At 42.7% G+C, this 17,045-nt stretch overlaps 1 protein-coding gene across 1 annotated transcript in view; it reads right to left on the bottom strand.

Annotated features, from left to right (window-relative positions):
* Window positions 1-17,045, bottom strand: part of LOC104505463 (dystrophin-like) — a gene marked incomplete at its 3' end in the record, with an annotated part of 62,331 nt that overhangs the window by 24,276 nt on the left and 21,010 nt on the right. Inside the window, exons 7-9 of the mRNA XM_010148237.1 lie at window positions 14,717-14,874; window positions 5,721-5,887; window positions 3,504-3,615 (exon numbers count right to left, since the gene is read on the bottom strand). Of these exons, the coding sequence (XP_010146539.1) occupies window positions 3,504-3,615; window positions 5,721-5,887; window positions 14,717-14,874 (437 nt within the window). The remainder of the gene's footprint in view (window positions 1-3,503; window positions 3,616-5,720; window positions 5,888-14,716; window positions 14,875-17,045) is intronic.

A 17,045-nucleotide genomic window follows, 5' to 3' on the forward strand; every position in this document is an offset into this window, starting at 1 on the left:
GTGCCTCACCACCCTCTCCGTGAAGAACTTCTTCCTGATATCTAATCTAAACCTCTCCACTTTCAATTTAAACCTGTTACCCCTTGTCCTGTCACTACAGGCCCTTGGAAAAAGTCCCCCCAGCTTCCTTGTAGCCCCTTCAGGTACTGGAAGGCTGCAATGAGGCCTTCTCAGAGCCTTCTCTTCTCCAGGCTTCCCATTGACATAAATTATTTTCAGGCATGATTAACAATAAAATGATGCTTTGCTTTGACCTTCCAGGGACTGTTACCCTCCTCTTGCTCCCCTGAACCTTTCCTATGACAACCAAACGGTAAAAGGGTGTGTTTGCACAGAAACCTCCCGATCGAGCTGGTAGCACAAGAATCCCAAGAAGAAAATACATCTTCCAGTGACAACGAGAAGCAGCAGGCACCTTTCATATGATCCAATTTCCATTTCAAAAATGTTCAAGGAGCACAAGAAAGGCAAAGAAAATGTGATTATTACGTGGACCAAATGACAGACTGACGCTATTTTCAGCCAAACTTTCTGATTTACTTGACAGATGTTTTATCCCACATGATTTTCAAAGTCAAATAATCCAAAACAAAATTCTCAGCAGAACTGGTTTACAGGGAAGAAACAGTGGAGTTTCAGCATCCCAGTTCTCTTAAATCAAAGCAATACATAGGCAGCTGGGCTGAACACGTTCCAGACCTATTCTGAAACCAAAACTATTCAATTACACAGAGAACTTCACGACCACCTGACTTCTCCCACTTTGGTTTAAGAAAGCGCCTTGCCAACCCCCCCTCCCCAGCCCTCGGCCCCAGCTGTAACCGCTAGCTGCAGAAAGGTATCTCTGTTCAACGTGCTTCCTTCTAACAAGACAGTTTTTCTGCTGGTGTGTCACTGTTCATTAAATACAAACAGAAAAATGAACCTACATTTAAATCCCAGCCTAGAAGTTTATTTGAAACCTCTTTACAAGTCCCTTCTCTCTGAACAATAAATCGAGCTATGTTGCTTTCAGGAATAATTGTTGCAATTTTTCTGTCTAAATGAAAAGTAGGGAACTGCCTTGACTTTATTCTGCCCCAGCTTTTGCAGGAGATGTAAAGTTATCCTATCACTCAGGCACTTAGCATGAGTTCTCAAATCCCCCTTAAGGAGAATTAAAGATTGCAGTGCTTCAGAATTTCCTGCAAGTAAGATGGAGGGGGAAGAAAAATATCAAAACTCTTCGTTGTGCACATCTAGCTATTGCAGAGATGTATCGAAGAAGGCATCACATGTCTCCTGTCTGCCAAAATGCATTTTAAGGTGAGAGATTTGTCTGGAGGAAGAGGAAAAAAATGCTCTGCCACCTGCAAAACCCTCTTCATTCATTTAGAAAGCAATTACATACTAGGCATGATAGCTTCAGTGGATGTCTTGTTCAGTCACACAGCGCCTGGGTTTATTTTTTCAATAGCAACAACACAAAAAAGATCTGGGCTTGCTGTGTGTCACATTCACTTTTTTCTCCCCAGTTAATCCTTCTTTAATTCAACTGGCTGCTGGTGCGGGCAGACACGGCACATTAGCATGGGCTGCTGGAGTCAGGATTCACAAAAAAATGTACTGGCTGTGAATGGCTCTTTATTCTGACCCAGCAATCTGGATGCAGTTGCAAGTTCTCTGTTCACCACTGTGTTCGCCTGTTAGTAATCTGTATTTTTAGGGAGAACAGAAACCTGCTGGACCCCGTGTTGCAATCAGTTGCTGCAGGCTGTGCGGGTGTCTTTTTTGATTCTCCCTCCCCAACCTTAAGAGCAGGTTAGGAAAAGAGTAGTAAGATGACAGTTCGTGCACTCTGTGCACCGTCCACAAATCTCCCATGTTACTTAATAGCAAGAGTGGCAAACTGCAAAACAAAACCACAGCCGATTCAGCAAAGAGGTACTCGGCTGCAGCTGGAAGGAATGCTCTTACACGGTCAGTCAGTCACTCTGCCTATGAGTGGGATCCCAAGAGTTTGCTCTAGGAATGCCTGCGACGGAGAAGTTTGTTCAGACCTGCCCAGGCAGTGTTTCCCTCTGCCCTGCGTGGCGGCTCAGGCACATCGCCCTTTCCAGTAACCTCAACCCCCGGGGGGGGAAGGACGCTGAGAAGCAGCAGCCAATGAACACCAACAACAGGCTACCAAGCACACGGTAATTGCCTTGCAGAGATTCAGATTAAATACTGCCATTTAAATGCTACAGTAAAAGTTGATAGGTAATGCAAATAAATACCCATAAATCAAAACTAACAGAAAGACTGGTTTTGCTTTGTTACAGTATTTCAGGGGAAGATTGCTTCCTCTCTTCCTAAGTTTCTAAGAAAAGCTGAGAGCCTATACTTTTATTTAGGCCAGGCTGGACGAGGCTTTGAGCAGCCTGGTCTAGTGGAAGGTGTCCCTGCCCATGGCAGGGGGGTTGGAACTAGATGGTCTTTAAGGTCCCTTCCAACCCAAACCATTCTATGATTCTATTTTGGCCATGCCTTTTTGTTTGGACGACAATGTAAAGACCATTCACTAATTTTATGAGGCTAGCCCATGTATAATTTTGATGCTTTACCTTCACCCTTTATATCTGACCAGCAGACCAAAGTACTAGACTAGGGACCATCCCAACACACTAGGAAATGACAGAGTGTGCACTGCTTCAAGACCACCACAAACAATAGCAAAGGCAGCTGAACTCAGTCATGCTTCACCGTGGAAGGACAACTTGACAGCTCCTCTAATTTAAGCCCTTCTGCCCTGATCATGAGTGGCCCAAAAGAGAAAGGAGCACACTGAGAGAGTAATAGGGAATTCCTTTGCTAGCTGCCTGGTATGAAAGAAATGTTTACGCAAAAGCGATCCCTTTGAGAGCTGTGAAACAGGGTGAAGACCCTCACTGCCCCATCAATGCAGCACATCTGGCCTTGTGCCACACTGAATGCCCCGGCTTCCAGCCTTCAGAAATGAAATCTAACTTGCTACTCCGGAGAACTTCCCTGGTATTGTCTATCATCAAGCGATCACACAACACAAAGGTACTACTAAACAGTGAAGAATTTAAAAATGCAATCGTAGTGTTGCAGGGAAAACAAGTGAAGTGGCAAAGTTGCTAAGGAAAGGAAGAAAAATCTCACACTGATGTGCAGAACACGTTGTGACCTAAGGTATAAACACGCATTCACAGAAATCACAGGCTTCTTTCATGATCCATAAAGTGAACTGTGGCACTGAACATGGAACAAGCCATTAGCACGCAGTTACACATTACAACATAGCATTGTGCAAACAATGAACTTCAATTTACCTCAAACCATCGGAGTATCCTTTACTAAGCATCAGGAATTGCTGGCACGTATAGCATATAAAAGGTGATTTAATTACTGGTGGGGAGAAAAGCCACCCAAATGCTCCATTACCTTGCAGATAGGAAATGAAGTTTTTGCTTGCTACATAATAAGGGGCAGTAAGGGTCAGTAAAACAGCTACTTACTGGTGTGCAGTATTCCACCATGGGATAGTGCATTTTATGCCCTTTTGCAACACGGCCAGAGAAGAAGCAACTTTGGCAGATGTCATAGTTAAAGTGCTTTAAACTTCTGTACCTAAAAGAGAAGGAAAAAAACACCACGACTTCAGAGCTTTGTACGTGAAAGCTTCATATGACCTTGTCAAGTTTGCTGTGTTAATAAGTTCTCTTCCCTGAGATGTCACAGGATGTGCAATGCTGGACAACGCTCCTCAGCCACTGTGGGACAGGTATTGCTGCCTCAGACGTTCAGAGATCTGAATCTTCAAAAAAGTTTTTAACATTGAGCAACAGCAAAGATTTCTACACAATCACTCTCTCTTAGCACACGAAAGCCACCACCATGCTTTTTGTTTCTATAAGGCTAATTTCAGTTCTTTTGCTCTTCAGCATGACTCCTAACACGGAATGTCCCAAGGAAGTAAAATTCAAGTGAGTAATGCCCTCCTCAACAAGTCACTCCAGCAAACTCCTAAGTGCTGCATACAAGGCAGGTTTTGTCCTTCCTAGCACCTCTATCAAAACAATTTTCCTGTATGGCATCCCATCCATGCAAAACTCCAAACGCACTCTGAGGCCATTATTTAATCTCATCAGCTCTGTGAGGCAGCTAGCTGTTGTATCTGCTATGCTGGAGTGCTTGAAAGGGCCAGAGGCATAAGGGTTGTCTTGTTCCAAATGCCCAAAGCAGTTCAGTCACAATGACCTCAAAAGAACATTGTTTTACACGTACTGAGGCACACAGTATTAGCTTTCTAAAAGCCTTCCAATACAGTATCTTCTTGACAAGTGTGTACAGAGTCTCAATGACTTGCAAAGCCAGAGAAAAATCTGCGACAGAAGGATTTGACTATCATGATAATAGATTTGTTATATAAATTTAAGAGCCAGATGAGATCAGACAAGTAAAATTAGATGGAAACAGAAAACTCCAGTGTCCGCTTCCCAAGTTTTCGATGCTCACTACAGACTATCCATTCACTTGTCATCCTTTGATTTTCCAAGTGCTGCACTTTTCAATTCCACCTACGTGTCTTTGGCTGTTTATACAAAACCGTGTAATTCATTCCGTAGTTTCACAAACTGTATCTGGGAACAGGAAAATGAGACTCTGTGCATGTGTTGAACTACTCACATCTCACTCCCTAGCTCTTCCTCAGTAATATTTATCTTCTCCCAGTTAAGATATCCAAGAGGAAGAATTTACACGATTAGTGGAACAGCCCCACTGAAGGAGAACTCAGACTGAAAGCAAAGCAACACCTTCACTATTTTCCCCCATTTCCCACCGTCTGTGTAATCGCATAGGTGAAAGCACTGTCCCACTACAGGCATAAAAGCACCATGCATACTCTCCCAGGTTAGAGCAAAATGATGGTTTTTCTATGTGGTGCTGCTTACTACTGTTGTCTACCTGGGTTTTAGAGCCAAAATTACTGAAAGCTCTTTGTAAACAGCACGATACCATAGTGCTGATACCAATGGTAAAAGAGGACCGTGCATAAAAAAGACAGAAACCATACAAGGCAGCTATTGCGAAGCAAAGTGATGAAACAAGTCCAGGCATAATTGAAAGTGAGTATTTACTTAGCTGCTAAGTGGATTCTCAACAGGCATACCAACACACAGCCATTTTACAACACAGTGACTTATTCATTGCCATAGTAACCATGGTGTCGATCCAGATGTTTAAATAGACCAGCAAGATTTCCCCCACTCCAGGTTAATGTTTCACCAGCTACATTCCTTCTCTGGGAAATGTACATGCAGCTTTACACGTCTGCGAATTTTCTGGGATACTCCCTTGCTTTAGGCCATGACAGAAAAGCAGTTCATTAGGATCAGCTCAGAAAGTGCAACTGCATCTATAGGACAGGCTGAATGTAAAGCAAATCGTTATTAGTTGTGCAATCCACCAATACTTCGGTTGAGGCATGGAAAGACTGCAGGCAAGAGCAGGACACAGAGGAAGGGCCGTATCTTAACTGATAGATGATTTTTGCTCTCCTCAACTCCTGCACCACTGTACCCAGTCTGGGTGTCACTCTCCCTCGTGCCTTGTCACAGGTATTTTTTCCCTGAACATCATGCAGAGAATCAAGCACACTATTCACCTGGAAACAAACAGGGCTCTTAATCCACCAAAGCAGTAGCATGTATGGAAAGAAAATGAGTTTGTACCTGAATCCAATAATGGGGCACTCCTTGCAGATGTTACACTTTGCCTGGTGTTTGGCGGTCTCAGCAGCAGCCACCCTGTGCAAGACGGGCAGCCACACCATGGACTGTGGTTCCAGCCTCATCCAGTCCAGGAAGAGGGCTGCTTCGATCTCTGGTTTGTTGTTGGCCTGCAACACAGGGGGAGGACAGACAGGGGCTTAGGAGGACATGTGATCTGTCTACTACCAGCTAAGGAACAGTTCAAGCTGTTTGTTTTCTGCCTATCCTGTATCTTTTCCCTGAATATGCTTCAGCTTTTACCCCAGTCCAGGCATTCATTAAAAAAAAAAAAGCAAACTCCAGGACCTGCCTTCAGGCCGGGACAGAACACTATTATTAATGTTTCAAATCCCTTTCTCTTATTCCCTATTACAATAGACAGCACTACCACGTACTCTGTCACAGAGAAAATCATCCACTTACAGGATCACCTTTGAAGCCTGACCTCATGTTTCCCGTCGCTTTTATCTGAGCCTGCATAGCACTGCTTCTCACCTATTTTGAAAACATTTTGTGTTATCCAAGCCCTAAAAATCACACGTCTTTTGATCACAATTGCTTTCTCTTTCATGTCCTTCATTATCATACTGACCTTTCTTCTAAATGCACGCCTAAGGAAATAATTCAAATCCCTTCTCAAGCCTGGTGTTGAACACGTAACCTCTCTACCTCCTTAAGTGACTCAAAATCCCTCTTCCCACCATATCATCTCTAAATTTCCTGGCATTGCCTGCAAACACAATACAGTTTTGTACCACCGAAAATGATCAATTTAGCCTCATATTCCACGAACTCCCACTTTCACCTCGTTGCCAGCAGCAGAAGAGCCTATGAAAACTGACCGGCAGTCCTGTTCCTCCACTGCCTTCCCATTACATCCTGACCACTATGATTATTTCGGGTATCTCTTCTACGGTCACTTTGAGGCAACTCGGCCACAGAGCTGAATCCCACTGCGGCAGGCACTGCGCACACTCCAAAACATGATGGATCACCCCTACTTGGCAGCAGCTACATGGAAAAAAGTGTGGGAAAAAGTATGGAAAAAAGGAGCAGGGAGACAAGAAACACAAGGCAACAGGGGAGAAAGGCGACCCATCTACGCAGGCAGAGGTCACACCGTACCGGCCGGCCAGCTGGCTGCTGCGAAGAACAGTGCGGAACAAAAGCACAGAGCCCCAAAAGGGATTTTAAGGAAAACAGTGAAGTGACAGAGTCAGTGTTTACGAGGAACGTCTCCCCAGCGTGCAGGGTGGTGCAGAGCCCGCACAAAGCTGGTTCTCTGAGAACCTGGGAGCTGATTTCAGAGCTGAAGGTGAGGTGATGGGCCAGGTGGAAGCAGCAGAGGGCTCTGGTGGGGAGGACAAGAGGGGAAGAGGATGGGTCCACACAGGGAACAGCCCAAGCAATGAACCAGGACACTGTCCCACCCTGTTTCTCTAAACCATCACTGCATGCTAATTCAAATACCTTGAGACATTTCCTTCCATGCTACCCAACAGAAACAGCATATTTATGGCCTGAATATATTTGAATCTTCTGTTTTCCTTTTTCTCAGGGGTTTCAAATACAGCCCTCTGCGGGCCAGTCTTTTAGATTTGAAACTTCACAAGGCAGACTGTCTTCCTTTGTGGTTCCAAACCTATTTGAAGCATTTAAATAAATAATAAGCATTAATGTATCATGTACATGGACCAAGATGAATATGGGATTGAGTTCTGATTTTTTTTATGCTTGTCCTCAGTTACTTTCCCAATTTCTCATGAAAACTGAGTTTAGTATGACCTAGCTAAAACCTTACGAACTAAAAATGCTACCAATGAATTTGGAGAACTGATCTAAAGGGCAGAGCGCTATAGGGAAAAACAATTAGTTGTGTGGTGGCTTTTTTTTTTTTTTAAAAAGCTAACACTGTTTATAATCTCAACAAACAAATTAACTGATCAATACTTGAAGACTGAGAAAAATGCACAGACTCCCAGACAGAACCAGTGGTCACAAGAAAGATGTGGAACTGCGCCCCCCCTCCCCGAATATCTCCTGAATAATGCATTGCATTAATACTGACTTAAAATGCTGTTGCACTACTTTGGTTAATTAGAAACAAAGAGGTGGTTTTGGGTCAGGGCTTTCTTCTTGAGATGCTGGTTTGGGAAACCACCTAAAGACTATTAAGACTGCATTTTAGGTGCACATATGTGGATTTCTAGTACAGGCATATACATGGATGTTTGGGGTAAAATAATCAATCCACAATGTACCTAGAGTTATTCAGATCCAGTCCCTCACAATTTAATATTCACTACATTAAATGAAATGGAATAACCTTTTATTTTTTTCCACACACTGAAACAGTTCTGAAGAATTCTGCATTAAATCCTATGCCTCTGGTTTTTTTTCATGTAGCTACAGAATTTAGGAATATCCCCGAAGGAAAAAGAGAGACAATCAGAAGTACAATAAAGTCCAGCCAACACTGCCAATGGAATTTGTTCGGAACAGCAGATGCTGCCTTCTGCTGCAGGACTTCAGTGAATTCAACAGAATTAATTCTAGAACTGTCTTAAGAGACAGGCATATTTATAAAAGATATTCATCTGTATGTCTATTTTTTCAGCTAGCAGCCAGAGCAGTAAAGAGGCTGGGGAGAGATTTTCTGTGGCTCACACAGTGAGCGAGCATCAGCCAGCAGCTACACTGACACACCATTATTCTGCCTAGCACAACACACTTTCCATACAGAGGTCCTCGAAGCCTCAAAAAAATTTTAAGAGGATGTCTTTAATATGCCATTTCTAATAGGAAAACATGAAGTGTACAGAAATGCTGCAGTGCAAGCTGCAGTCAGAATAAAAATGAGCTGCTCAGAGCGCCGGTCTCCACTTGTAGCTGCTTTAAATTTGCAGCGAAAATGCTGTGGCGATGAAAGGCTTTCTGTGACATCCAAAGATCTATTTTAATTTTGCAGTCACTGTCGACTGCCAGCAGTCCCAATAGCTGCCTACCCAGAGCTCCGCACGCTGGCTGTACAAAACCCGTGCTTGGAGAGATTAGGTGCATTAAAATGTATCAGAACAGGTCCCGAATTATATTACATGAAGATTTAAAGCCACGTGGAGAAAAGCTGGTCAGGGTCAGACAGTATAGGACAGACAGTTCTCGACTGTTCCCTGAGCTGCTATTACAATTTTTTTTAATAATCTCTAAATCCGGTAAAGGCAGCAGCTGAAGATTTTACATAAGGGAAAAAGTCTGAATTCATACAGTTCATATCTGAACCAACAAGATCAAGCTGTAAAGAATATTAATGGTTCTTCTCTTGAACACATTTCCGTGCAACTCCCAATTTTTATGGTAATAACGGAGTGAATCATAAAGCAAAATTCATAAAGCCCTTTCCAGCTTACAAGTAACAATTTGTTATGGGGAACATTCAAATTCATTATGTTCCAGACATCTGCTTTTCAGTATTTATTCTGCAGAAACAATGGGGGGAATAGGAAGTTGAGTGGTGCTAGCATCTTTATACAAACCTTAGAAGTTGAAGTTTTGGGGTTTTTTTTCCCCCCTCTTCTTCCAGCTAGCAGTTTAAAAAAAGAGTCTGTGCTATATTAACTTTATCTATCCATAATATGAAATGTGCTTAATACAGTTGTGATGTTACATGAACAATGTAATGCATTTCTGGACAGAGTGAGACACCACAGCATAAATTTCTGATAACTTTTTTGATAAGCTATATTCTGTTTAGCTTCAGTATAGGAAATTAACTGGAAATAAATTAAGATGCTTAATTTAATGCTGTTTTCTATCCAGGATGGAAAGCCTTATATTCGTCTAAGTATGCATTATTTTGGGTAAAATGAAAACAGAGAATGGGATTCTTGTGACTGGCTGAAGTTTAAAAACGCAAAGCAAGCCACGAACAGCAGCCCTGTCTCCCAAGAGTCACGCCAAACCCTGCTCAACCTCATTTTCACTTTTGAATGGCTCGCCCAATACGTCACTGTTCTCCCCATTGCTAGCTAGTAAGAAGACAAAAGTCATTAATTTAGTATTTATTCTCAGAGGGCTGGAGCACCTCTCCCATGAGACAGGCTAAGAGAGTTGGGCTTGTTCAGCCTGGAGAAGAGAAGGCTCCGGGGAGACCTTATAGCACCTTCCAGTACCTGAAGGGGCTACAAGGAAGCTGGAGGGGACTTTTTACAAGGGTCTGTAGTGACAGGACAAGGGGTAATGGGTTTAAATTGAAAGCGTCTGGATTTAGATTGTATATCAGGAAGCAATTCTTACCAGAGAGGGTGGTGAGGCACTGGAACAGGTTGCCCAGAGAAGCTGTGGATGCCCCATCCCTGGAAGTCTTCAAGGCCAGGCTGGATGAGGCTTTGAGCAACCTGGTCTAGTGGAAGGTGTCCCTGCCCATGGCAGGGGGGTTGGAACTAGATGATCTTTAAGGTCCCTTCCAACCCAAACCAGTCTGTGATTCTATGACTCTATTTCTGAGAGAAGTGCTGTTCTGTGGTCAAGAAAGTTACCTTTATTTTAAAGGTAACTTCGGGTGATACAAACTGCTTAAATCCGCCTCTACACTAGAGCAAAAGCTTAAGATCGTTATTTTGGCCCCTTGCATTACACTTGATTGCATTGACCAGGCAATGTTTCTACTGTTGAATCAAAAAGTAATACAATAAAACCACCCCATGAACCCAGAAGCGAATTGGTGTATAGTTTTGTATCATCCACACCCCAAAAACATCATCTTCTAATCCCTATACGCTGAAATGCTTTAAAATAGCTCTTTAAAGCAGTTCCACTGGAAGGACTCTTGAAGAGTGCCTCCCAAAGTCAGGCACAGGTTCACAAAACCTTCCTGAAATAAAACCAGAATTGCAGGTTTATGACATTTACAGAACAGTAGCTTGAGGAAGGATTTGCTAGTTATCCTCACGCCAGCTCTCTCTGTCAGAGCCAAAAGCAGAAGAAATATCTTATCAATAGAAATGAGGGCTGCCTGGATCTCTCAAAAGAGATCAAGTCCCTCAACAGTAATGTTGCATTTGTATGTTATTTTTACACAGACCTCTATATAACTATACATAGTTACTTGTACACAGAATTGATATTTCCTAACTATTCCAAAAAAATGCCAAAACCACCAAACCTAACCGACCCCTCACAAAACAACTGCCTAACCAACTCAAAACCCAGCATTTATAGCCAAAGCCACTATCATGGTCCTGGCCCAGGAGTGGCAACACCCAAACTTCACCTAAAAAGACTGGCAGGCCACAATTTTGGCTTTTATTTGTCTGAGTATATACACTGGATTTGGACACAGTTAGGAGGTGGTAAAAACCAGGTTGATTTTACCCAATCATTGACCAAGTACAAACCTAGAAATGACAACTGCACAACACAGATTATTAAAATACTTTCCTCTGTCAAAGTGAAATGAAACAAGAAGGTCTAACATACAGATATGAATTAAGTGTACATGTTTTACTGCTCCTCAGCTTCATCTGTACTGGTTTTTCATATCAAGTACACCCTCAGAAGAAAGCATACTTAAAACAGTTCATAACCAAGAGCCAAATATCCAAAATTTTGTTGAGAAACAGCAAGAGACATTTTCATCCGAGCTGCACTCTGTTTTCACATCGCATTTCTTCAACGCCCCAATGTCACAGTAACTCACCCAAGCCAGAGATGTGAATTCCTAGGTGGTATTTACACTACACAAGGAAAGCATATTAATAATTTTCCACTGTGATTAAAACACAGCGCGTCTGTCCTTTAGTCCGTAACAATTCCCTATCCTGTTCACTTAAAAAAATGTACCCATTACAGATCTAAAAGGAGAGTGCTTTCACAGTGCAGTGATACTAAATTCACTCAATTTTTCATGGATCTATAGATTGCTTTGATGCAGACTGAGCCCAGGCAGAACCATAAAGTCTTCAAACGGTCATGAGATCAAGCTCTTCACTCTCACTTAAAAACAATTATTTTCTTCAAAATCTCAAGGCAGAAATTACATCCCCCCTGCACTGGGAAAAATGGGATGAGGAAAGATGAGTCCTGTAACACCACTGTTCTCCCAGCAATGACTACCAGCACCTTTCCGAACATGAAAAGCACGTGTTGGGTGCTGGGGAGATGAGAAGTAACAGGGCAGTAGCGTGAGCCTGCGGCCAGGGGACCCATTCCTCGGGAGCGGGCACGCTTCTGCCAGCAGCGGGGCCGGGTGGCCTGCCCTTCCCAACCCTCATTCCCAAGGACTTCCACTTAAAGCTGAAAAGCAGGAGAGATTTCCCCTGTTATCGCAGGGAACAGTAAACATCCCGTTTTTTCTTTTTTCCTGCTGTTGTGCAGACAAGGCCGTTGCCAGGGCACCTAACCTAAGGGGGCTGGGAGAGCCATTTCTGAAGCACACATTTGTTGCAGATTCTGACATGACAGCAATTTATGGCTGGCTTATCACCACCAGAAAGAAAAGAAAAGAAAAAGAAAGAAATAAAAAAAACCCACCACTAAAGAAAAAAGCACTCCTCACCGTGGGCGTACAAAGAAAGACTTAATTTAGTTTCCACACAGTAATGTAAACTGTGAACCCCCACACTATTTTTAAAAATTGAATTATCTCACTTCAGCAAAAGGAGGCTGCCGGCAGCCCTGTGCAGCCCCACCATGGCCATCTCTCCATTTTCCAGCCTGCTCCCTGCTCCCCCCCAGCACCTCGGCACTGCCCCTCAGCCTGAGGCCCTCCTGCATTCCCCCTCGCCCCCTTCAACTAAAAGGATCTTTCTGTGCTCCCCGTCTCCTGGAAGGGTCTCATCTCTTCCCCATCTCCACTCCTGGCTGCCCCGTTCTTTCACGCCTCACACTACCCACCCTCCTGTTCCCTTCAACACTCCAATTCCTACTACTGTTCTTTCTGTCCTTCCATAAAGGGGGGCTCTTTCTTCCCCCCACTCCTTAGTGCCTCCATCAGGGCTCTCCTTACGCTTGGATTTCTTTTCCACTCTCTATGACTCCATCCCCTCTATCTCTCTATTTCCCCTCCTCAGCTAAGCCTCCCTCCTCCTTTCGAGTCCTCCTAGATCATCTGCTCTGCTGCAACCCGGGTCAGAAACCACCCGCCGGAGGAGAAAGAGGGGATGAAGTTCCTCTTACTGCAGGTAAGAGGAAAACCTATTTTTCAGTGCAGGTAAGAGAGGGAAACTGAGAATGAAACCTCAGTTTTTCCGATGTCGTGGTTTATGAACATGTCAAAGGTTGCGCCCAGCTGTGCCTGGCTGGTTTCTAGAAATGCCAACAGCTGTATGCGGTACAGCACTCAGCCCCTTGGCATGTCTTCATTTGTGATGACAATGCTGCGAACTTATTTTATTCAAATGAACATTTATTCCAAGGTCTTCCTCCTATGTCATAAAAACTAGTTTTGTGTCTTCCATCACTACGAATTTTATTGATTTTTCCTAATGTAAACACACATAATGCCAGCCCCCTTTCTAAAAAAAGGTTTTGTCGGATTCTGAGGTCACTTACCAGTTTTTAAACAGCGTTCCAAGTGATGTTGCCAATCACTTGGGAAAACGATAGGACCCAGCCAGTCCTGATTTCCGAGGAAGGTCATTTGCACAAACGAGCTTTTGCCCATGGATTTGCTACAGCATCATTTTGTGTTGGTCTCACTTGAAAGCTCAACACAGAACTCGAGGCCTGAAAACCACAGTGGGGTCTAACCCAGCTATCAAAGTTGATGTGCGTAGTTTACCAGCGTGGGTTATCCACCCAGGCCACGGCCCTACAGAACATACATTTGGAAATGGCATCAAATACAGGCTATAATTATAAAAGTTCAAGGCACGGATGACAGAAATGGGAAAACATGAATCCTGTAGAATTAACTTGACAAAAGAAGTTTAGAAAGTACAGAAAGCAAACGTCCTATCACAACTGAAGTTTGTGGTGATTTTAGAATTAGATTGTTTTCATAGTCACTGAACGCAAGAAGGCTGTTTTCAAGCATTAATATTCATTGAAAAAATAACTTGCTGTGTTTTGCTTACTACACAACTGAAACTACTACATAATGAAACTTCAGCAGCAGGCAAAAAAGCAAGCAACTCCTCCCGCCCCCAACCAAACAAAAATCCCCCAGGGACAGTTAGGGAATGGGAAAAAAGCTTTCTTCCATTGTAATGTAGAAGATGCATTGAGAGTTAATCACAGACCATAGATTACCTCCCCTCCCCTACCTTTTCATTAAGCAGCTGTCTTCATCTTGTGCATTCTGCTGGTGGTTAGGATAAGGATGAATAATTCCCTTAACTCTCTTCCTTCCCAGATTAAATAATTTACAAGTTTGAAAAAGAGCCTCCAGTTCCCCATGCACTCCTCAACAGACAGGACAGGAGTTCTTTCAGTGCTCTTTAAAGAAAGCTGGCATTATCCACTGAAGCACTGGAAGGAGCTCATCGAGCGATCCTGGCCCCTAGACAGCGTTACATGCAGTCACTCCTTTCCTATTGCTCCCTTGGGCACCTGGCTGCCACTGGTACGTATATGCCCAAAATTTAGACTAACCACTGCTGTTAACCTACATGGCAGCAATAAATGGTGTTCTGCTGCTGGCAATAGAAAACTGTAAAATCAGGAGCCACTGTAACAAAGACTTAAACTGCTTGCAGGTTCAGTTACAATACAAGCCTTGATGAGAATTATTTCTGTCTAGATAACAGCATAATCTGTGCTTCTTCCACCACAGTCAGAGAAACGGGCTAATTCAAATACATCTCATCAAAGCAACAGCTGAATACAGCAACAAGCACCGTCATTAAACGACTCTCGGTACCTTAATCCTTCGTCCAGATTTTCAATCCCCTTCAAAACGGACAAGCTTCCCGACACAAAATACAAATCAGAAAATGAACAGCGAGCAAACATGAACTTACGAACTGGAAGCAGCTTCTGACGCTCGGCTCGATATTGCTGCCCCCGAAGGAGGCCACTTCCCCCAGCTGCCGAGGGATCTGGATGGAGTCGTGCAGCAGCAGCCCCAGCCGGCGCTGGTCACAGAAGCCGGTGGAGCTCGCCACTTGCTTGAACAGGTCTGGAGGAAGGAAAAGGACACCCGTGCTAAAGCATCACAGCCAGGACACAGCAAACGGCGCAGAAGTTCGCATTGTTTCAAAGGCTCCCAAGTGTGGTCAACAGCCTGGGCGGACACGAAGACAAATGCGTCTTCAGTTTGGCTGCTGCTCTTCCCATAAACACTTAGTGTTTGGATTTTTTTCTATTAAATAAGCAATCTAGTGATAATTTTTAATCGCATTACTGGCTTGTACCTGGGAAGAAAGGCCATTATAACACAGCACCTGTGGCATTACCGATAATAGCAGCTGTGATTCCACAACAACTAAACTAAACAGCATGACGGTGAGGCCAGAACCACGTACATGTTTTAAGGACACCCTTTAACAGCAAAATAATCTTGTACAACATACAGCACATTTTCAAGTCTCAGCAATCAACGTGCAACTCAAGAGAATCCATTTCTCTTTCAGACCAGTTGAACTGAAAGACAAGAGCTCCCTGACTTCAATATATCGCAATCTTTTAATCCAAGACTATTTCTAAAATAAAAGAAAGACGTTACAGTACGACAGAACCTGCCATCCACCAGGAATGTTAATATCATATAAGTTTTCACTTCTAAAGTGAACTGTCACTTGAAGCCATGTTCTGTTACTGCATTGTTCGAGAAAAGAATCCTTTCAGGACAGAATTACTATCCTTCCATAAGCTCAATTTAATTGGGTGGGAATTAGTTATTCTACACATACACTAAGGAGGTTTTAGAGTTCATAATAATAAGAAAAATCAGGTTAGCATTAACTGAAATATTTATTTGGTAATATCCTTGTTGACAATACATGACCTGAATAAATCCTCCTTACTTTTCAAAGAGTTTAAAAGAGTGCGAGAGACTGCTAGAATGAAATAATGCCCTTTTTTTGGAGCTGCCTTAATATTTCACCCGACACCAGGGATACAATTAAAGGTGCTTCAGCACTGCTCGAGATGACTTTCCTAGCACTCCTTTGACATCTGTTTTCTTCTGAAGGAATAAAGGAATGGTAGAGAAGGGATTATTTTTTAATTCCGTGAACTTCACTCTTGCCAAGTGTAGTTCTGTAATAAATAATTTTGGGATGAATGCTTCCATCACCTCTGCAAGCCTGAAGATTTGTGCTTCAGCACAATCAACTCTTGCTCTGCTGCACAGATGAGAGAAAAAAATGTAAGGGGTGCAACTCATTGCATACTTGCAGCAATCCCAATAGCAACTGCACTGCAACGTTGGCAGGGACGGTGAAGCCAGACCACAGCCTGGAGAAGAAGACAATTCCTTCCTCTCTCACAAACTATTCAGCTTTCAATTTCCCTACCATCAAAACATTAAGCATTCTACGACCGTAAAAGGGGGCTATGCATTTATCATGCATACGCTGCGGGAGACTATAAAATATGAATAAATGTTTTCTTTTATAACTTTGATAATCCTCAATGAAATATCATTTTGAAAAATAGCTGTACTGAGTAATTTTCTTAAAAGATTTTCTGAATACTTTTTCACAACACCCACATGAAACATCTAGAGATCTAAACTGTGACATTCATAGTGATTGCCCTAAAATCTGATCCAATTATATATACATAGTCATGCACAGACTCCGTTGTTGGAACTGTCTGTTTTCTCTTTAGCATTCTTCAACTTTCATTAGGAGAAGAATAGAATAATAACAACTGATGAAGCACTGCTATGGTATTGGGTCAAATTCTGAAGGTTGTTTTTTTTAGTATTTTTTGTTTGTTTGGGTTTTTTTTTTTTTTTAAATCGATGAAAGATTGATGTCAGTTAATTTAACCAGAAAGTAGTCCTGAGAACAACTTTTATCAGTAGATATTTTCTGGATCCTAGCCTCACTAATGAACCGATTCACTAGTGACACGTAACTTCAAGTGGAATTTTTTTCAAGTATATCACAATTTGGTCTATTAAAATATGCAAAATTTGTATACTTCTAATATTTGTTTAGATAGCAACTATATTTAATCACAATGTACACAGTAAGTCCTTTAGCAGATTGTGGATCACGTTTTAAAAAAATAATGTATTTAAAAATAGTGTAATAGTAGATGTCATGTAGACATGCATTTCTGTGTATGAAGGTGTGCTGAAGCAGCAGTCTCCAAAGGGGGGGCTGTCCAACACAGGGG

This window comes from Eurypyga helias, unplaced genomic scaffold (assembly GCF_000690775.1).
Source record: "Eurypyga helias isolate BGI_N326 unplaced genomic scaffold, ASM69077v1 scaffold28813, whole genome shotgun sequence".
NCBI lineage: Eukaryota > Metazoa > Chordata > Aves > Eurypygiformes > Eurypygidae > Eurypyga > Eurypyga helias.